This window comes from Eulemur rufifrons, chromosome 7, assembly GCF_041146395.1.
Source record: "Eulemur rufifrons isolate Redbay chromosome 7, OSU_ERuf_1, whole genome shotgun sequence".
NCBI classification, from domain to species: Eukaryota; Metazoa; Chordata; class Mammalia; order Primates; family Lemuridae; genus Eulemur; species Eulemur rufifrons.
The window spans coordinates 160,599,947-160,622,989 of NC_090989.1; the positions used below are offsets into that span (position 1 = coordinate 160,599,947).

Sequence of the window (23,043 nt, forward strand, 5' to 3'; positions counted from 1 at the left end):
AGAATATTTAAAGAGAATATAACTCCACCTAAATATCTTCAATTAAAAGGGGGAAAAATAGTTCCAAATACATGTAATCAATAATATAAAAGGAAAAGTATTAATTATCAAGCATGTTCTAACTGAAGAAAATAGGATTGGTCAGAGAAAAAAATGAGTGCATTTAAAAAAAATTACAAAACAATAAAATGCTTTGCCCCACTGAATCATTTCTTCCATTTATTATCAACAAATGTTTACAATTATCAACTATACTACTGAACTATAAAATTAGGAACTTACAATGGAAATATCCTCAAATTGTTTTTTATAACACAGGTTAACTCACCTGATATCGATCAACCATCAGAAATGCATAGGATTCTGAAAGTTCTTTATCTAAACGACCATCAAACTTCAGTTCTCTTCGCTTTTCTGTAAACTAAATAAAATTAAATCTATAACAATTCCTTAGCTTAGCATGTGATTATGTTTTCCAAGAAATCCAAAGCTACCAAAGTAGAAAATCTCTTCTCTCCTTGTACTTTGTACTTCCATTTTTCCCTCATTTTAAATGGCTCTTTGACCATACAATATAGGCATACAAGCAGTTAGTGTTAAAATTGATGAACACAACAAAAATTTCTATTAAAATTTTACCACACTTCAACTCTCCCAAAGATTATAAGTTCATGTTTTAGTTATCTTTGCATCTCCCATTTTACTTAATATGGTATACTGCATCTAGTAGGTGGTTTAAAAAATCTGTTGAATGACCAGCTTCTAGACTATAAATGCAATTAGGAAAAAGAAAAATGTTTCATTTCTTTTTAACTGTATTTTCTCAATGCCAAGCATGTAAGATATGCTCCATACATATTTAAAGGATAAACGAGTAACGTGGGTACTCTGAACTGTAAGTACTCTAAACTGCTAGCTTTCACATTTAGATACAAATAGATATACATTCAAAATATGAAATACCTAACATTTTATAGTCAGTATTCAGGCCATTACTGCTCTTCGATATTATAATTAATGAATCTGCAGACTAAATTTTCATATAAAATTAACAAATAATCCCTATCATACCATGAAACCACATCAAACTATCAAGCTTTTAATTTTTCCTGGGAGCCAGTAACATTAATGCCCTTAGGAATCCTTTCAAAGTTAAAAAATTCTGGTAGCACTCAGCTAATCAACTTGTAAAAAATATGAAATTAATAGTATTTCATGTCCAACAGAAAGCAATACACATCAAATATTTCTAAACATCTCATTTGTACTACCTTTTCCTAAATGAAAATTCAAAGAATATTCTAGTTTGTACATGAAACTTAAGTTCACTGTCTAACATTCTCAATGTTCCCCTTTATTCACACTTTTTAAATAAGAATTTCTACTGATTATATTAACATAATCTAGCCATCAGGCAATAATTGTTGAAAAAATTAAGCATATCCTAAAGAAATACACATTTGATCCTAATTATCTTCCAATTTCAGCATTTAATTAAATGAACATGTACAGTACTCAAAGAGCAAAAGGCATTATGAATTTACAATTAAACTATTTACAATAGGCTATCCCTGTGTTTCTCATTTGCAGAAAAAAAGTTTTCCATAATTGCACTTTAAGAATTTAACATAGCAGATAAACATAGTGCTATAGTAACAATGTTCTGGGAAAAAAATATGTCATTTAAAACTTTTTTTCCCCCTTCGTAATTTGGTTTCCCTAAAAACTTTAGTATTTCTAAAGAAAAGGATTTTCCCCCCAGGAAGTTAACTGGTTCTTAAAATAGTCTTACAGTAAGAACAATTGAAAACATACCTCCTTTTCCAAAAGCTCATTATGTATCAAGCAAGCACGTTTGTAGTTAAAATTTGATACTGAGGTTGGTTCAAGGTAAGATGAATGGAGAATATTTAAAACATCTTCAAATTCTCGAGAGCCTGGAGTTAATGGCTGGAAAAGTGCTAAAATAAAAAACATTTTTAATTTCAAGGTTATTCTATCTTAAATGTAGCTTCTTATATTTTTGTGGGTTTGTTAACCTAACTTTAAATAAAGTGAAAAAAGGCATCAAGGATATCTTATTTTGTGACATGAAAAATAGATACTTATTAATTCTCTGACAAAAAATTAAAACCAGCTGTCTATATTTACCAGTTCCTTCAGCAATGAGGATCTGGAATTACACAGGCAGACAAGGAAGCTGCAATTCTGTAAACATTAGGGATGCTACATTAGGCAACGTAAATTGCTTAAACACTCTCCTAAGAATTTGGGCTTATACTCAACTTGTCTTAACTCCTATGTTAAACAAAGAAGTATGTCTAGGACTGTGCATTTCCACAAACTAAATGCTTACATTATAAACGAAAGTATAAAAACATTTATGACACCTCAGTATCTATTTAAAAAAAAAAGATTATGTTTTTAGTACTAAAGTTGGAAGTAATAGAATATGCTGTACCCAAATGTCTTCTTATATAATCAATAAAAAGTAGAAAACTTACTATGACAACTTAATAACATGGAAAGATGAAGGGCTTTGGAGTCAAACCTGGACACAAACACCATACCTAGCATTTACTGGCTTTGTGGAAGATGTTGGATCAATAAATTATGTCACCAAAAAGTAGTTCTATTCCCTCACCTATCAATGGAGAACTCCAGCTATCCTATATGCCACATGCCACACATGAGACAACACATGGAGGAAGAAGCTCACATTCCCAACAACTCTACATCCCATTTGACTTTTTAAACATTTAAGTCAAATATCCAATTTCTTCTTTGGAATTACCTGGTCTCATAACCTCAAATTCTGCTTTATGCATAAAATATTTAAATTTACTAATAAATTTCAGTCTATACATATGAATTTTTCCAAAATAAAAAACCACTTATTTTTCATCGTAGATAGAACTAGTCATAGTTATACTCTACTACCTTAATTTCCTTCAAGATACTATTTAGTAAGAGTCAACAAATGTTACAGTTAAAATACTCAAGCCATTCCTGAAAACGTAAGTGTTCTACTTGTACATACTCTTAAATAGATGGCAGCTAACTTACAAATAAGCTGGTTTTTACTGCATTTTTATACATGATTATTAGACTTTAAAGGAAATACCAAATGATACATCCATTCATTTATCCAACCATGTATATATTATAGAAGTATCTGTAAAAATGTAGTTTTCAATGACAGAATGTATATAAAACAAATGTTTACCACTACTTTGGGATTGCAAACTAAAAAAAATCAACATAGTTATAGTAATGCAATAAAAAAGATACTGAGTAGGAGTGAGCTCAAAAAAAAAAAATAAAGTACTCAAGTAGAAGACTACTAAACACAAAGGTATCCTATAATCAAATTTGTAGCAGATGAATATGCTCAATGAACTATTGATTGTAAGCTCCATGAGAGCAGGAGCTATATCTGCCTTGTTCATTACTCCTCTTTCTCATATCCCAGCAGCTGGAACTGTGAGTGCTGGCCCCAAGTAGGTTCAATGACTAAGTTAAGAAAATGAGAAACTTTGTCCAATATTTTTAAAATATTAATACAAATAAATACATTCTAAAACTACCAAACTATGACTCATTTTAAATTAAGACCCATCCACAAATCCAACATTCAGTAACACACAAAACAAAATGAAAGCTATGAGGGGAAAGGAACTACATTGTCTCGATTCAGATCTTTTAGAGAACGTAGTAGTATAAAAACATTTTATCTTTGTGATGACTGTCCCCAATTAAACTGAAAAATCTGGCAAGGAAAGCAGAATGTGGCAGTCTTTACAGGCTTTCACATCCCAGTGGGCCAAGTATGATTTTTAAAGTTGGATTTTTACACATTATTTTTTTGTTTCTAAACAAATGTACCCCCAAAAAGTATCACATGCCTTCAAATATTCATAAAATTTTACAAGCCTAAAGTTTTTGTTTTTTTTTTTTTTTATATTTAAAAGGTTTCACTCTGTCGCCCAAGCTGGAGTGTAGGGGCACGATCATAGCTCACTGAAGTCTCAGATTCCTGGGTAGAGTGATCCTCCTGCCTTGGCCTTCCAAAGTGCTACGATTACATGCATGAGTACCGTGCCCAGAAATTATTTTCCTTAGTTAAGCTGCCCCAACACTATTTCTACCATCTAATCACAAGTAACAAATTAGTCAAATCACACAAATCTGCATAAAAATTATTCAAATTATTCTCGAAAAAATACTTAACATCTCCATTTCACTCCAAAGCAATGTCCTAGAGTCATGTCAAATGCACTCAAGAAAACAGCCAATAGGAAAAAAGTTCTTGTGAATAAAAATAAAGGTTGGGAGATTTTAGGTCAAACAATAAATATTTGTGTTTTAGGTATTCTGTATTTCAAATATCTCAGTGGCTTCACGAGTTAAACCAGAGTTATTTTTTCTGATTTTTCCTAATGTTCATGTCTATAAAATTATCCTGTAACTATTTTTAAGGATTTCAAGTCTAAACTGGTAATGACAGTTTAGAAATTTATTGAGTACATGTTCTAAATGTACATTCCCTTAGTAAAAGTCTCTTAATATTGCATACAAATTGGTCGCTATCTTGTCACTTCTTTCAAAGAAAACATAAATCATAATCTCAATTATGGGTCACTATTTGAGGCAATTAATAACCATGTGGCTATCTAAATAAAGAAAACACTCTACACATGAATCATCCATTTCACTCAGGGAAGTCAGTATATACCGTTCTCTAGATTCTAGTTATTGAGTCTAACCATTAATGGGTAACTACCACTTTTCAGATATTGTACTAAGAGCTTTACATGCATAGAGAGTAAAATGATGGTTACCAGATGCTGGGAAGGGTAGTGGGGCAAGGGAGATAAAGCGGGGATAGTTAATGAGTACAAAAATAAAATTAGACAGAATAAGAACTAGTATTCAGTTGCATAGTAAGGCGAGTATAGTTAACAATTACTGCATATTTCAAGATAACTTAGAGTAGAACTGGAATGCTCTTAATACAAAGAAATGATAAATACTTAAGATGATGGATGCTCAATGAATCTGATTTAATCATTACACATTGTATACCTGTATCAAAACATCACATGTACTCCTAAATATATACATTATATACTAATAATGAAAAATTTTTTTTAATTTACAAAAAAAAAAAATTCAAGCTGATTCCGTATCTTGTATTCTCAACTGTAAGTAAAATAAAAGATGTGATTATGGGTATTAGAGGTAGAATCGTCAATCATGCCAAGAGTGGGAAAAATATATTTCCTCATTTTACAGATCAAGAAATCATACAGAACACTTGGACACAGGAAATTAGCTATGTAAGAACAAACGATGTGTTTTCTATGACTTTGCTCTTTCTACCCTTTCATGTGTCTTCTCTCAAATCTCTGTTCTTAATTTTTTCTCATTTTAATTTTCCTGCAGATATAACAGGGCCAAAAGTCATAACTAGTACCTTTTGGTTTACAGAAGTTAACAGCAGTAGCTAAAGTTCTTTCACACATTAAGACGTATATAATTTTGCTTATTTAATGGATTTCCATTAAATGCATGCCAGAAAAATGAGTTGATTACTGATCACACAAGGTTTCCTTATTGACAAACTGATTATAGATGTATAGATGGGATTAAAGAACAGAGATTCAAAAGGGTAACTGGAGATTTGTAATTCAAATAAGGAAACTGATTGTATCATAGAATTGGAACTACCAATTTCCTGACTCCCAGCCATACTATCATCAAATATTTTTATTACTGGTAGCATAGAAAACATAATTCGAGAATTGAAGGTTATATTTAAGCAGCTGGCACAGATTTAAAGCACCTAGTAGCAGCTTCGTTCCTTAATCAAAGAAACATTTTCCTCAATTAGTTTTACCAATTTATTTAGTGTTAATGAAGATTTTTTATATTGTGTATCTATATAAAAAATTATCATATATACATATATAAATGAGCTAAACTTTTAAAAAATGGACCAGTTATCAAAACATACAAATGGATAGTAAGTACAAATGAACAACTGTCTGATTTAAAGTAACTGATTAATGGAAGAAGAGGAGATAATTAGCAAGAATAGGGTTGGGGATCTGCAAGTCTCTCTGAATCCACAGCTGATGTCTACTGGTATTAATGACTGTAATACAACAACTCTCCACTTGTTCTTCACAATAATTATTTTTTAAAAACCAATTTTATTCCAGTCAAAAATAATGCTTTAGGAATGGGTGTTTCATCTCTAAATCAACAAGGCTGAGCACAGTGTAGAATTAGGAATGAATATGCTGGCAGAGATCGAGAGAGTAGCACAAATATGAAACTTAATATTTTTTGGATGGAAGATAGGTCAAAGTAAATTTTACCTTCATTACTAAGAATTTATATGCACCTATCAAATGTTTTTTGTGGATGATTGGGTTCTTCCCAGATTTTTTTTTTTAATCTTTTAACATCACCCTATGAAACCTATCAAGTGTACTTCTATGTACGGAGACCACCTGTCCTCAGAACCCAATCATCCATCTACAACTAATGAAACACCATGGAAATTTCCTTTTAAGAATCAGACTTGGCCCCAATGGCTCCAAAAAGACAACTGCAAATTTTGTGGGGAAAGATGGGGGCTGACGGGCAGAATTAGCCATTAATTCTCCAGGACTAAACCAGTAGAGAAACTGGTGGATGAGAGTAATTTTGGAGACTCCCTTGTGCCTTATAGAAAACAACCAATACGCAGGGCCTGGTGGCTCAAGCTAGCACTCTGGAAGGCTGAGGTGGGTGGATCACTTAAGGACAGGAGTTTTGAGACCAGCCTGAGGAATAGAGAGGCACCCATCTCTATAAAAAAATTAAAAATTAGCTGGGCATGGTGGTGTGCGCCTATAGTACCACCTACTTGGGAGGCTGAGGTGAGAGGATCATTTGAGACCAGGAGTTTGAGGTTGCAGTGAGCTATGATGATACCAACACTCTAGCAGAGTGGGGACTCAGAAAACATTTCCCAGAAAGTGCATCATCACTACTCAGTCTCTCAAGAATTTTGGAGGGGAAAATTGTATCAAATACAATTACCAATTTTAATTTACTTTTGGTGACTTACTAGATTTAGAGTAAAAGAAGGCAAAAGTAAAACATCTACCAACAAAATGCAATTCTACAATTTGGTTAAATTTAAGAATAGTACCCCTTTATATTGCAGAAAATAGCTCAACCAATAAAAAATACAACATACATCAAGAATGATAAAATGTATATCCTTCTAGTAATTATTTAATGTGTCAGGACTGATTAATGTTTATAGTGAACATAATTTCTGAATCTCAAAATTCCCAAGGATGAAGACATACTAAATTTTTCTATATTTAAGCTTTTCTTGTTTTGTGGGGTTCCCCCCCCCACAAATGGGTCAGACCAACACACCAAAAGCAACTAACTTAAATCCTCAAATAATTTTTTTTTAAAAAAATCTTGCTCTAGAGTTTGAGTAGTGGTAACAAATACTCTATATTTAGGTTTAAATTCCAACTCCACCATTTACTAGCTGTGCGATCTTGAGCAAGTTACCTAACTTCTCAATTGTTCAGTTACAGCATCTATAAAATGAGCATAGGACCTACCACATAAAATTGTTAAGATTTAATCAATATGTGTAAAGTGCTAAGAACAATGCCCAGAACTTATTAAGCATTGTGTGTGTCTGCCAACATTACTACTCCATTACAATGGCAGTATTTTGGGTGTCATACTATTGTCAAGACTAAGAAAAGAACTTTGAGTCAACAAGTTATACTCACATAGTATTTACTTTTAAGGTATTAGAAAAAAAATACTCAAATCCTAATATTAAATTTCACTGGAAAAGCATAGTCACAAGCAAAGACCTGCCATAATAACAGGAATGAAACAGAACTTTTGATACTAAAAAGTTCAAACAGACTACTGAAAATCATCTGATACTCAGGTGACCATAATTAAAAATACCTAGCCAAAGCCTATAAATGGATACCTTTCCCTTTCAAGGCTTCCAAGATATAATGTTGGATGAAGTGTGAAACTAGCAGTACCTGCACTGTTTGAGATGAAAATCTTTTTAATAATTTAAAGAGCTGAATTCCTCTATTAAATTCTACCACCAAGCACCAACTTACCTCAGCTTGGACAGGATAAAGTTCATGGTAGTAAAAATAGTTGCTTATTTAATTTTTATAAATTCTATTTAAACTTCTACTTCACTATTGAACAGTGTCTGCTCAGTGCATAAATATTTAGACAAGTTAAAAACTACTCACTTTCACTTAACATGAAAAAAGTCCACTGATACATTTTCCTTGCCCACAACACCTTTTGTCTCTAAGTGAAAATGGAAAAAATAAATTTTCCCCAAAGAGTAGCAGACTCGGGGAAAACAGCTAGGGTTTATATTTCCTAATTCCTCAATTATCTCCACTTTTAGTGTATTCAGCTGAAGTCTACTTTCAGCATCCTCTGGATTTGGTTTACCTAATTTTAAAAAACACAGCAACACAATGCCTTCCCATAATTCCTACTGCCTTCCCACATCACCAACCAAAGTGTAAAGGTTTCTAGGCCAATTTTTTGGTCCTAACAAAGGCAAAGGTATATTGCGCTTTGTCCATTATTTGTAGGCACTTAAAACCTAAAACAAAATAGACTTCAAAAGGCTTTTATCAAGTTAAAGGAAAAAAAATGAAGAAAAAAATGTTCAACCTCCTACTTCATAACCAGAGCCCATCTGAATGTACTTCCAACTTATTCTCTACCAATTAATGTTGGGCATCTAATTTTTCTCATCTAGACTACAGCCATACACTTAACTAAATACACCAAAAGAGCTGACAGTCTTAACCTCTGAAAAGTCTCTTTTTGAACTCTAAAATATTACATTAACTCATTTAGAAGATATTTTTAGAAACATTCATGTTACTGGACAAAGGTTAACTTCATCTTTGTCAACATGGTTTCTCACACCAAGTATTTACTTCCTTGGCTTTGTCATCCAAATAGAAACAAACTTTGTATCTTACTGATACAAAGGCCCTAACAACTCCACTTGTGCAAATGGTGCTGGTTATTATGCATATGGAAAGAGGAAACACAAAGCTTCAGCCAAGCTTCTAAGTCTTTACTAAGATTCAAATTACAACAAAAAAGCTTTCTGCAAATAAAAAAATTCCTATTATTTTCCAAGGTAAATAATGAAAAACTAAACCATGCAGTAGGGCAAAAAAGACTGACTTTAAGTTGCATAAATCCAGAATATCTGAAATTACTGGATAGTAAAAAAAATACTCTAATAACTAAACGGTTATATTAATTTTGATCTCCATTAGAAATTCTGACTCCATATTGATGACAATATGGCATTAAGATTGAAACAAGTAAATGTTAATTAGTGCTGTTTCCATACTGGTTCCAAAAACTAAGACTGGACTTTTTTTTTTTTTTTTTAATAAAATCTGAAGTTCTACCATCTGCCAAGATCAAGTTGGTGACTCTTGGGCATAAGCTAACTTATCATTTTTTTTCCATACGGAAATTACTGCACCAAGAACCTACCTTCCCAGTCTTTTCAAATACAAGAAAACACCAGCTAAGTTTGGATTGATAAACAGACCTATTTAATCTAACGCTTCAAAAACAAGGGAAAAATCTACATGGAAATGAAGTGTGATGGAAAATAGCAGTGTGCATGGATCACATCTACTAATGGAGATTTCTAAATAAGGGAAGACGCTGACATCAAGCAATTTTCAAGTAGACACATATAGCGAAGAATTTCCACAGGGAGAAGCACTTGTGGTCCTCAGAACGTAATGGCCTTGGAGAAAGCCCCAGAATCCATGGCCACGGGCCATTTCCACAGTGAGACTTCTCAGAAGCATCCTTAGGAGGACACATCAGCTTCTCTGCCTTCAGGGGTTGGGAGGGAGGGGCGCCGAGCACCATCTTTCCTCTCTGGGAGCTGCAGCCTTACGGACAAGCTTCAAACCTGAGCTACTTCCAGCTTCCACGGGGAGAGGGGGAGCAAGGGAGCGTGGTTCCACCGCTTTCCTCTCGCACCGAGCGCAGCAGCTGGGCGGCCGTGACAGTGAGGGGAGAGGCGGCTGGCGCTGCATGCGTGTTTACGTGTCTCGGATGGGTGTGGGAAGAGGAGATAGAGAGATTCTAATGAAAAGATGGAGGGGAGAGAGAAAGAGGGGTTGGGGAGAAGGGGGAGGCACCACCTTTCTTTTCTCTGCTCTTCCTGGGGATCTGAAAACTCCTCCTAATAGGCCTTTCGGGCTCTTCGGGGCCTTTGGGCAGAGCGGCCGCGCCCGCCTCAGAGGAGTCCTGAGGCTGCTCGTGACTGAGGCTCTGGGCAGCCTCGGCCCCCGCGGTCTCCTCAGGCCCGGCGCCGCCAGCGGGCTCCGCGATGCTGAGGCCGCCGCCGCCGCCGCCGCCATTTTGTGGGGAAGACTCAAGCTCCGGAAGCGTCTGCTTCATCTCGTCGTCTCCTACGCCGCCACTTTCCCAGCTCGCGTCCGTCGGCGGAGAGGCCTCCGTCTCCGCAGCAGCTGCCATCGCGCCGGCGTGAGGAGCTCCGGGAAGCTTGTGCCCACAAGGTCGACGGGCGTGGGGGGAAGGGGCGGCAGGCCGGCCTTGCCGCCGAGCTGCTCTCTGCCCACCCACCCCCTTCCCCCCGTGGCCGCGGGCTGCGCTCTCGCCCCAGCAGCCACCTGGGGGCCCCGTAGCGGGCACCCCAACCGTGCCGCCCAGCCCCTGGAGCCGCTCCTCTCTCGGGCAGTTCTTCAGCCTGACCCCGCCACTCAACGTGCTCGCGTCGGGCCCGAGAGGGGGCGGGTCCAATGCGAGCCTCTCCACCAATAGGACCGCGGCACCCGCCTCCGCGGGTGCAGATATGGGGCGCCGGGGGGCGGAGCCTCTGGGCGTCTAAGCCCGCCAAAAGGGGCGACCGCAACGCCTGGCGAGTACCTCGACGACGCCACGGTCGCCGCAGCCGCCGCCTGCGGAATGCGCGGGTCGGGCGGCGTTCAGCAAGTTACTGGTCCGCACTTGGCCAGCGCTGCAGGCGAAGAAGTCGGGCTTAGCCTCTCCCCGGAACGCAGGCATCGCCCATTTCGGGGCAAGACCCTCCCCATGCGGGCACGAGTTATGTCATCTGGGCCAAAACAGGCTTCCGAGCAGTGGATTAGGGAGGGTCTCTCGGTTTTGCCAAATGTTTGCGTGTGTACAAAGACCTGGGGAGGAGATAAGGAAATAAGAACGATAAGAGCCAAAAGGCTTGGACCAGGCAATCATTCTCACCGGATCTTGTTTTTACAATAGATTACTCCCACCTGCCCCCCTCTTTTATTTTAAAGGATTTGACTGCTATGGCAGGGCTCCAGCAAGTTCTCAATACCTGGGATCCTTTGACTTGACTTCACAGCCTGGTGTCAAGAGGATTTGGTTCTGGGGAATTTGAGGGGAGAGGGGGTGTTGGCTTTTGTACTGTTTTCATTTTTCAGTTTTCCTATAGCAAATGTATATTAAAGAAAAAATAAACTTTTGCAGTCACATTAAAAAATATACAGCAAGTGGTCGCTCTCCCTTAAAAGAAAACAACTTGATAGTTAAGTAGAGGGCCTTTTAAGTAGTAGTTTCAGTCTACTCAGTGTAAACTCTCATGGGTTATTGTGAACACAGCCAATATTTACGGGGTGCTTTACATATGCTAGGCACTGGACAAAAATTTACATACCTTGTCTCCATTTAATCCTCACAACAACCAGATAAAAGGGAGATACTATTTTGTACAATTTAAGTGTTGCAAGACATTGGACAAATTGAAACCAAGATTTGAAGGCAGGTATATTTAACTCCCACAGAAAGTACTTAAGCACTGTACTGACTGCTTCTCGAAAATCTAGTCTTCACAGCAGTCCTCCACTTTATTCATTTTATAGATGAAGCAACAGAGGGCTGACATCTTGCTTAGGGTCTCCAAGCAGCAGGATCAGGACTGGGACCCAGATCTCTATTACCAAACTCTAGCTGTGTCCCAAGAAGTTAACTGACCAAAGGACAATTACAATAAAATCTCAGGCTTTGTCAGGTGGCTGCTACTTAAAAGAGCATTCCCAAGGACAAGAGGAAAGTTGGATTCCTATGCCCTGTGATAAACATCATCCCTGTTTAACAGTTGATATAGAAAAGCTAATCGTGGATAGCTTAACTTATTAGAATCAGCTCAGTAAATTACAGGCAAATGAGTGTAAATCAATTATTAGTAAGTAGTCCGGGTAAAAGCACATTTTAAAATATTTTTAAGTGATAAAAAAGTGCGGGCTAGGTTGAGGGGGAAATACATTATTTTAAGTAAAAAGTAACCTTTTAAAATTGGACAGGGGGCTTTACTTGATAGAAAAGGGGCTACAGAAGATCAGAAACTCAGGTATTGCAGTCCCCAAATGGTAATTTTCTTTTTTGTTAGTTCATTAAAGGTATCCCTAAAAGCTCATTTTTATCAAATTAAAAGATAAGGAGGAACTAATTACCTGCTGCTGCCACCACTCAACAAGGATTTCCTCATCCACTAGCAAAAGCCAACTTTGTTTGGAAGGTCCTAGGTTAAGGCAACTGCAGGTTGGTGAGGTAAAGAGTACCAAAACTAAGCTCTGAGAGAACCGTTAGTCCTCCACAGAGGTTGAATCTTAAATTTTGTGAGGATAAAACTATTTTCCATTCCAAATCAATATTTACTTTTAAAAAGATTTTTTGTGTGTGTGAATTCATTATTGTATTTTATGAGGTGTAAAAAAATTGGGAAGCTCTAAAATATAATTTAAAATATATATTCAATTATTACAGACAGAAAAAAATTTAAGTTCAGCTGGATAACATTACCAGCATTCAATATTAGAAATATTATTTAGTTGTTTATTGGGGGCGAGGCACTGCCCTGTGCTAAGGATGTAACTCTCAAGCAAATGGACATGGTTACCTCCTTCAAATTTACAGTTCAGTGGGGTAATACATCTAAAACTAGGATCCATGGTAATAGCTAAGCTGAGATCTAAAGGTCAGGTAAGGAGTCAGCAACATGAAGGACAGAAGAGGCACAGAAATTTGCTAAATCCCATTATTTCAGAAAACTGACAGTGAGGTACAGAGGATAGCCATGGGTGTTTATATATGTGTATGTATATAGAGACCCACTATATATGTGGGGGGGGGGTGGTGCTATCACAGATGCACAAAGGTTAAAAGTATGAAACCTATGTTGTCTCCTACTACTAGTAATGGGCAAAGCAGCAGAACAAGGAACGTTAGAGAACAGTATGAAACAGCATATAATTAAATATCTAGGGACCACAATTGCCTTTTAAAACACGGAAACAAAATTAATCCATTTCAACTCATCATTTTAAAAATAGGAAAAGACAATGACCCAAGATCACATAGCAAGCTAGTAAGAAGAGTTAACATTTACTGAGCACTTTCTATGTGTCAGGCATTGTTCTAAGAGTGTTACATATATAGACTTACTAATCCCCACAGAAGGTACTAATGTTCTCCCTATTTTACAGATGAAGAAACTGAGGTAGAACGGTTAATTAATTTTTTAAGTGTCATTTAGAGTGTGAGTGGCAGAACCAAGATTCTAATCCAGGCAGTTTGCCTCCAAAGCCCCATGTCCTTAATAACCATGACGCATTAACCTCTTTTGTTAGTGGCAAAACAAGTTTCAAAACTCAGTGAGTTTTCCGCTAAGCCATTTTACCTCCCTTCCTCAAACATTACTTTAAAAAACAGGATATGAATGTATAATCCAGCAATAACTATCAAATATTGCTAATGCATAAACCTTTGACCTAGCAATTCTACTTCTACAAATTTGTAGTACAGAGGTACTCATCCACATTCTAAATGTTTATGCAAGGATATCCAGTATGGTGTTATTTGCAATAGCAAAGGATTGGAAACAACCTAAATAGCTATCAATGGGGTATATCCATACAGTGGAATACTATTTGGCCATAAAAAGCAATGAAGTACTGACACATGCTACAGCACAAACGAACCTTGAAAACATTATGCTAAGTGAAAGAAGCTAGACACAAAGACCATGTAGGGTATGATTCTGTTCATATGAAAGTCTAGAATAAGCAATTCCATGGAAATAGAAAGAAGATTGGTGGTTACTAGGGGCAGGGGAGAAGGGAAAATAGGGACTGGCTGCTAATAGGTACAGGGCTTCTTTCTGGAGTGATGAAAATGTTCTGGAATTAGTGATGATAATTGTACAACTTTTTGAATATACTAAAAACCATTGAGTTATACATTTTAAAAGGATGGGTTTTATAATATGTAAATTATATCTGAAGGTAGGGGCTAGGCATTCCTTAAGGTCAGAGACTCCAAACAGCCAAGACTCTCTCCTGTTGCTGGCTTTGAACAAACAAGCTGCCATGAATTCTATAGCTACCAACAGCTTGAGAGAGTGAGGAAGCAGATCCTTTTCTACTTGAATCTCCAGGTGAGAATGCAGCCCAGCTGACACCAGGACTTCAACTGTGAGACTGAGGACAGATCCCAGCGAGGCCATACCCAGACTTCTGACCTACAGAAACTGTGAGATAATACAGTATTGTTTTAAGCCACTAAGTTTATGATAATTTGTTATGCATCAATAGAAAACTAATATAGAGGATACAATATTCCTGGCATTTTCTAAGTGCCTTGTATATTTTAACTCATTTAATTCTCACAACAACCCTATGCAGTAGGTACTCATATTATTCCCATTTTTCTGATAAACAACAACAGCAACGACAAAGCAAGGTATAGGACAGAATGAAGAGTGTGTTAGTATTTGTACCAAAAAGAAAGGGAAATACAGTTAAATATTAACATATACATCTATTTGCATAAAACTTTTGTGGAAGGCACATACATAATTAGCCTGTGGAATTACTTGCCTGTGAAAAGGGAACAGGGGCCAGAAGACAGAGATGGGAGAGCCTTTTCACTCTATATCCTTTTATACTTCTCATGTGTCTTTTTCAGGTAAAACATGTTATTTTTGATGCTCACACATACCTTGAGCCTTGAAGGTCACACAGCCAGGAGGCTTTTCTTTTTTTTTTAATAACATTTCCACTGAAAGGTAACAGTAGAGAAAAACAATAAAGACCAGTTAACAAACCACCACTAACAGATTCAATTCATAGAACTTTAAGGGTCTTAGAGATTAATTAGTTCAATTCATTTTATGGATGAAGACAATATTACAAGGTTAAAACTCTCTTGCCCATTCAGATGCATTAAAAAATGTGAAACTGTCATTCCTTCCAGTATGCTTGAGCTAAAACAATAATTCTATTTCCTTGGAGTCATTCTTCTTTCCCCAAAGAGCTTGTCCAGCTACTCATTGAGCAAATATTTCTTGGATGTGTCCTAGGGAAGCATAAGAAAGACCGTTTAGTTTGGCAAGAAACCGTGTTGAAGTTGATTCATGGTTGGTGTCTGTAAGAAAGACTTCCATGCAATATGAGGAGAAGCAACAAAAGAGAGCCTCAGTTGAAAATAAGAATGTAGTTAGGGGTGAACAAGTTGCAATTATACCTTCAACTACACACAGTTGACTCTGGAAATCACAAACATCAACCAAATCCAGAAGTCAAGAGCTGTTTCTAAAGTTTAAGTTTTGCTCATTTCTGAGTGAAACCCTTCTAAGATTTTATTACATGAAATACCATGGCTGAATCTCACAGACATAATGTTAAATGAAAGAAGTACTGTATGATTCTGTTTACATGAAGTTCCAGGACAGACAAAAATAATCTACGGTAATAAAAATCAGAATAGTGGCTCCCTTGTGTGTAGGGCATGGGGCTGTTGGTAATTGACTCAAATGGGACATTAAGGAACTTTCTGGAATAATGGAAATGTTCTGTATCTTGATCTGGGTGGTAGTGACAAAGACAGTACATATATATAAATATTTATTGAATTGTGCGCTTAAGAGTCATGCATTCTATTGTATGATATTATTCTTCAATTAAACAAACAAACAAAAACAAACTTTTTCTGTGGGTCCCCATCATTCAAGGGATAAAGATAAGAATTCTTCATGTGGTCCATACAGCCCTGCTGATTCTGGCCCCGACCTCCCTTTTCTCCTCCACTTCTCTTCCCTAAGCTCCTCCTGGGTGCTTCCTCTGTCTGGCACACATGCCAAGCTCCCTGGCCACATGATCAACCTTAGCACGTGCTGTTTCACCAGTATGGCACATTCTTCCCTATGCCACCCTCTTCTTCAGTTCCAGTTAGCTCCTGTACTTCCCTTGGCTTAAGCCTTACTTCCTTATGTGAATGTCCCTGATCATCCCCTCTCCCATTCCAGGTCAGGCTCCCCTCTTTGGTGCTCTCATAGAAGTTTGTTCCTTTTACTCAGACCATTTACCTCCCATTGTCATCAATCTGTAATTACTCCCTTATTTGTGGGATTTTTTAACTAAATCTGTCTCTCCCACTAGATCCTATATCCACTTCATGGACTGAGGGCCAATGTCTGGGTTTGCTTACCATGGTATCCCCAGGGCCTACCACAGTGCCTGAAACACTTCAGGGTTTACTAAATATGTTCTGACTCCTGAGGACAGTGTGGCTATCTATTAATAGTATTCTCTGGCAGAAAAATTGCTGACCTCTCCCATAACCTGATTTAGGTTTATCTCCATTAAGTATTTACTGGTATATCTCTCTTTAAAAGCAAACTGGACTTATTACAGGGCATTCTGTATTTACCCAAAATATAAATTAAAGGGTGTCTGTCTTGAACTCCTGGCCTCAAGCAATCCTCCTGCCTCAACCTCCCGAAGTGCTAGGATTACAGGCATGAGCCACCATGTCCAGCCAAGGGGTGTCTCTTTAAATACCTTTTATATGATTTATACAAATTCAAAGTGTCTTTCACTGCAGTTAAGAAGACAGATAAACTTCATTTGCCAAATCCAAGACTTGTTGAAATCAATTAGATTTAACAATTGGGAGTGATAATTGTGTTGTATCAGCTGACTGACAGTATAGAGCTAGTCATAAAGCATTTGCACCACTGCCATTTCCACCTGAAGAAAGACCCAGGTTTGTACTAACTTTGTGTTGTGGTTGGTGTAGTTCTCTAAGAAGGAAGGAAACTGGTGCCAAGGACCCGAGTTTTACAAAGAGAAAAAAAATGCTCAAGAGGAAGTGGTATACTGCAGAAGTGCAAACGTTGGTAAAATGTGTGAAAAAAATTTTTTCAAATTAAAAGTATGTTTGATTTTATGTTTTTATAATAGAGTACAAGAAAGTTGTCTGGGATGAAAGTTGTCTGGGATGTCCTATTTTCAGGAGGATAGCGCATCTCACCACTTAATTTGAAAGACAGTGAATAAGTTGGAGGAAAAGGAGTATGAATAATAATACATACTGCAAGAACATTTGAATAACACCTTGTAATTTACCAAATGCTTCACTTCTTCATTCAATAAATATTTCTTGGGTCCCTACCTGCTACCAGGACCTAAGCTGGGCTTCTGAGGATACAACTGTAAAGAAACAGATCCATCCTGACCATGGGTTTATTGTCTGGTGCTTTCATGCGCATTGCTTCATTTAATCTTCACAGCAGTTTCCAAAAAAACATTGACATTTGGCAGAGTAAGAAATGGTGACTTAACTGCCTTGCTCAAGAAAACACCACCAATGAGAAATGGAGCAAAACTTAAATTTGCACCTCCTAACTCCAATTGCATGTGCTTACAGCTACACCAAATTCTATCTACTTGCCTGTAGGCCTCTGGGATGTCTAATTTGTTAATCAAGACTCTGAAGGGAAATCAATAAAAATTGATTGAAGTGGTGAAGTTACACCGCTATGCATTTAAATTATTTTCTTATGTATCATTTCTCTCTCTTGTTTTGTCCTTTTATTTTCCCAGATAAATAGGACAATTCCCACCCACTCCCTTAAAAACATGAGTTTCTTCATTTTTACTTTTTTCTAATGGCTCCTACAGATTTGTAGATGGTTAGATTATTGTTTGGCTTTAAAAACCTTTTTTTAAATGTCCTTCCCCATAATATTCCCAAATGAAAAAACATTTTTTCCCAATTATTTTTCCATTTAATCTAAAAAATTCCTGGTTAAAAGAGATTTGCAAAAATAGGGCTTTACAAAAAATATGACCTCAAGTTTTAGTACTCTCCACTGGCTCTGAAAAGATAGGCAACTAATTATTATAAGTTTTCTTCTAAGAAGTCTTTGGGGAACCAGCCAAGTTTAAATAGGGTAATTGGTAGGTCTATGGTTTCAATTTACATAAATTATAGAAACATAACACCAGACATTTATCTAATTGAAGAAAATGTGGTATTCAGTTACTTATCCAGAGGAATTCTACTTGTGGTTTGTGTCATCTGGTGGTTAGCCCATTCTCTTGAGAATCTGAGTTTCTCTGGAGGCAGAATATATGGTAATAATGCTAAAAAAAATCAGTTTTGCTTTACTTAGCAAAAAAGCTCAAAATATATATTAAATATAAATATTATTCGTATACATTTCTTTGACAAAAATGTTAAAATAATATAAATCCATAATTCCTTTAGAAGTTGCTTATCCACATTCCTGTTAAAGATGTTTAGATACACTCACCATGATGTTCTCTTTCCTTCTTTAAGTGCTAAAGAATCCTTCGCTCTCCTAATAAATATGCTATCATAGGTCCTATGGCCCTTTGTTGAGTTTCCTGTAAATATGATGAGCGATGTAAGACATTTAATATTGTCAAATTTATTCCAAAATTTCTTATATTAGGTAAGTACAAAGATACTACTTCTATAAGTGTATTGGACAGATCTTAGATTCTTATGGAATTACACACAAGATAAATTTATTTTAAATATTTAAGCTTCAGAAATTATTCAAGCAAAATTCCACTTTCCTATTGCTATAGACTGAATTTTTGTGTTCTCCCCCAAATTCATATGTTGAAAATTAATCCCCAATGTCATGAGTATTAGAAGGTAAAGGAGTTAAAAAAAAATTTAAAAAAAAAAAAGGAGGAGTGAAACCTTTGGGAGGTAATTGGGTCATGAGGGTAGAGCTACAATGAATGGAATTAGTGCCCTTATGAGAGAAAGCCAATAGAGCTCTGTCACCTCTTCGGCCATGTGAGGACACAGCCAGAAGATAGTTGTCTTTGAACCAGGAGGTAGGCCCTCGCCAGACACTGAATCTGCCAGGACTTTGATCTTGGACTTCCCAGCTTCCAGAACTGTAAGAAATAAATTTTTATTGTTTGTAAGACCTAGACTATGATATTCTATTACAGCAGCCTGAACAGACTAAGACATCTATTTCTTACCTAAAGGTGTCTAAAGTGGAGTCAATTAATTGTAGGTTTTATGTGTTTTTCAAAAAACACATAACATAAAATTCTGTCTCAATGCCTCAAGCACCTATGACCACAGCCTGTCTACAATAACCTAGGAAATTCATGAGTAGAATGCCTCATACCCTCATGTTGGGATAATTTGGAGCTTACTATACTGATGTTACTGGTACCCATTTATTAAACTCATTCAATTATTTAGCAATTAGTTATTGAACAACTTGTGCTTGCCAAGAACTGTATCTGATGCAGAAGATAAAACATAAGGCAGTTCACACTCAAGCAAAGGAGATGAAACCCATCTGGCAGAGACTGGCTGAGTTAGTGAATGTCAGAGACAAGGAACAGGCAAAAGTGGCAGGGAGCAGGAAAGGAATTCCAGGTAGAGAGAACAGTGAGGGGGAAAAGGAGCAAAGATAACAACGTGAGAAACCAAAAGGTTTTGCAGCAGGGAGGCACAGTTGGCTGCTGTGGCATATAGGGAGAGGCAGGGAGCAGAGAGGCAGCCTTCTCTGACAGCTCCAGCTCAGAGAACCTCATGTGCCATGTTAAGGGACTTGGATTTAATCCTGGTAGCAAAAGATAAGAATTTTAGGATTTCAGGTAGAGGCTGGCCCAATCAGATGTGCATTTCAGACAGATCATTCTGGTTCTTGTTATAGAAGGTAGATTTTAGGTGGTTTGGAGGCAGCAAGACCAGTTAGGACACTGTTGCAAAAATCTTGGTAAGGATGGCTTAGGACTTCACTATCCTTGGTAATTGTCAGCTTCGATGCAAACCAAGGTTGTGCTACTACAGTGTGAGAGAATTTCAAAGAAGAAAGAAGTAAAGAGATGGAAGAAACCAATAATAGTTACGAAAGGAAGCTGCTGTTGTTCTGTTTTCTCCCTACCCCCAGGACATTCTTTTTGTTTCTGTTTTTGTTTTTTTCTTTCTTTTTTTTTTCTTTTTTTGAGTCAGGATCTCCCTCTGCTGCCCAGGCTGGAGTGCAGTGGCATCATCATAGCTCACTGCAACTTCTAATTCCTGGGCTCAAGCGATCCTCCTGCCTGGGACTCTCAAAGTGCTGGAATTACAGGCATGAACCACCACGCCCGGCCCACATTCCTTTTTTTTAACATGTCAATAACTTAGAATCTTTTGAAAAGGCCAAATAGTAAACCATAAAATAATGCTGTCAGATGTTTTAGAATAAGCCAAATAAGGAATAAAAACACTTCCAGTTCACAATTCAGATGCAGAAGACCTTACAATGGTTCACAATTTTCAACTAAAAATCACATCTCCCATAAAACATTTTAAGTATTTTCCCTTTTGGGATGATCTAACAACAGATCATAGGCTTGAAATGGAGTGAAGGAGCACAAATGTGTAAGAGCAGATAAGAAGACTGAATCTGCAATATGTCAGTAATGAATGGCAAAAAGGAAAAAGAAAAAGAAGACTGAATGGTTTAAGAAGGTTTTCCCTTTTCATTCCAAGACTAGATTCAGGCAATCTCTGGTGTGTCAAAATTAGACATCTAACATTTAAACACACAATATTGTTTATATTGTGAAAATAGTTAAAATGTGTTTAGAAAATAAAATCTGAATCAGACACCTGCAGAATGTCTGAGACACCCAGGTCCTGAGAACAGAATCTACCATTGGGCTGGTGCGTACTGAACACTTTAACGTACCTTTTTTGCTGAAAACCCGACCTTCGGGGGATACACAGACATTCCAGCAGAGGGCAGCAAAACTTTACCAAGCAGTTAAAAAAAAAAACAAAAACCCTACATTTCTATATTGCCTAACAATATTTTTAAAATAGTCCAACAAAGTTATATGAACATATATGTGCTTATATACATATAAACACACACATTAATCTTATAGTAATTGTGGAATTACAGTATTACAGTACTTACATTTAGGCAGAACAGGTCTTCCCAGAGCTCTGAGGCTGCTGAAGGCTCTTAGATAGAAAGGACCTGAGGCAATGGCAAGAGGGAACCAAGATAAGCCAGGATGTCTGCATCTGAATGGGGTCACTCACCTGGGGGTTTGCCAACTTTTACAAAATTATGGTTTAAGGCACAATGGGATTCTTTTTTTTTTTTTTTTTTTGCCTAGCTCACAGCAACCTCAAACTCCTGGGCTCAAGCAATCCTCCTGCCTCAGCCTCCCGAGTAGCTGGGACTACAGGCATGTGCCACCATGTCTGGCTAATTTTTTCTATATATATTTTTAGTTGTCCATATAATTTCTTTCTATTTTTAGTAGAGACAGGGTCTCGCTCTTGCTCAGGCTGGTCTCGAACTCCTGAGCTCAAACGATCTACCCGCCTCAGACTCCCAGAGTGCTAGGATTACAGGCGTGAGCCACCTCGCCCCGCCCTGATATATTGTCTTTTTAAGGCCGAATAATATTCCATTGTTTGTTTATATAGCTCTTATGTTTTAAAACAGGAATTTAAAAAATGACTTTGAGACTCCTGCTTCCAGTCATACCAGAATAACAGAGATCAGACTCATCTTCCCCCATAAACAACTAGAAAACTGGCCAAAATACATAAAACAACTGTATTTGGACATCAGACAACAGGCAATGTGGATTGTAACCCCTGAAAAAAAGGAAACAAAAAGGTAAGCCCCACAACCACACCAGATTTTTGTCCGAGGGCAATTTCCAGGCTGTGGATGCAGGGAGTTGGAATGCAAGGGAAGCCTGGTAATATCTCTGAGTTGAGACTTGGGGAGTCCAAAGCAGCTGGAAGTTGCCAGGCAAAGTTCTAGAGAATTGAGAGCTGTGCAGGGAAAGAGATTCAGAAGTCTGCACAGGAGATCCCCTTGCCCATGCATGTGTTTGGTAAACCTTCATGAGGCTGGGCAAATAAAGACTGGGAATTGTAAACTGAATAAATAATACTCAGAGCTCACACTGGGTGAGAAGTGAGAACTTCAATTAGTCAAAGTCCTCAGTAATCACCTGAACCATGCAACAGATATTCAGGGGCATCATGGCTCAGCAGCACTCCCAAATAATCCCTGGAGTAAAGGCTGATCTATACCTGCCATAGCAAAAATTAATGTAGGCCTTGAAAGTATCAAACTGATCTATAATTAACTTGTCTGCCTGCCAGAACAAAGCCTAATATTCTTTAAAGGAAAACAACAGAATTCAGACACTCACAATGTCCAGCATCCAATAAAATATATTCTAGACCTGCCAAGAAGAAAATGTTGGCTTATAACCAACAGAAAAATTGATCAATGAAAACAGACATAGAAATAATAGGGATGTTAGAATTGGCAGATACGAATATTTAAATTGCTATTATAACAATGTAACCACACAAGGCAAATATGAGCATAATGAGGAAAGAAATGAAAATACAAAAGAGGACCATGTGGAATATCCAGAGATGAAGAATACAGTTTTCAGAATGAAATTGATAGTTTCTCTGGAAGCATTAATAAGATTGGATACTGCTAAAATATAGATCAGTAAACTTGAGGACCCAGTAATAGAATCTATAACAAAATTGAGCACAAATGTTAAAAATATTGAAAAAAAATGAACAGAGCCTCAGTGACCT

The 23,043-nt window shown here is 37.2% G+C and overlaps 1 protein-coding gene across 6 annotated transcripts in view; it reads right to left on the reverse strand.

Moving 5' to 3' along the window:
* Positions 1–10,825, reverse strand: part of TASOR (transcription activation suppressor) — a 48,732-nt gene extending 37,907 nt beyond the window's left edge. For all 6 annotated transcript variants that reach the window (XM_069475903.1, XM_069475902.1, XM_069475900.1 and 3 more), the window contains exons 1-3: positions 10,266–10,825; positions 1,816–1,961; positions 329–421 (exon numbers count right to left, since the gene is read on the reverse strand). In XM_069475903.1, coding sequence (XP_069332004.1) covers positions 329–421; positions 1,816–1,961; positions 10,266–10,602 — 576 coding nt within the window. In that variant the 5' untranslated portion in view covers positions 10,603–10,825. The remainder of the gene's footprint in view (positions 1–328; positions 422–1,815; positions 1,962–10,265) is intronic.
* Between the last annotated feature and the right edge of the window lie 12,218 nt (positions 10,826–23,043).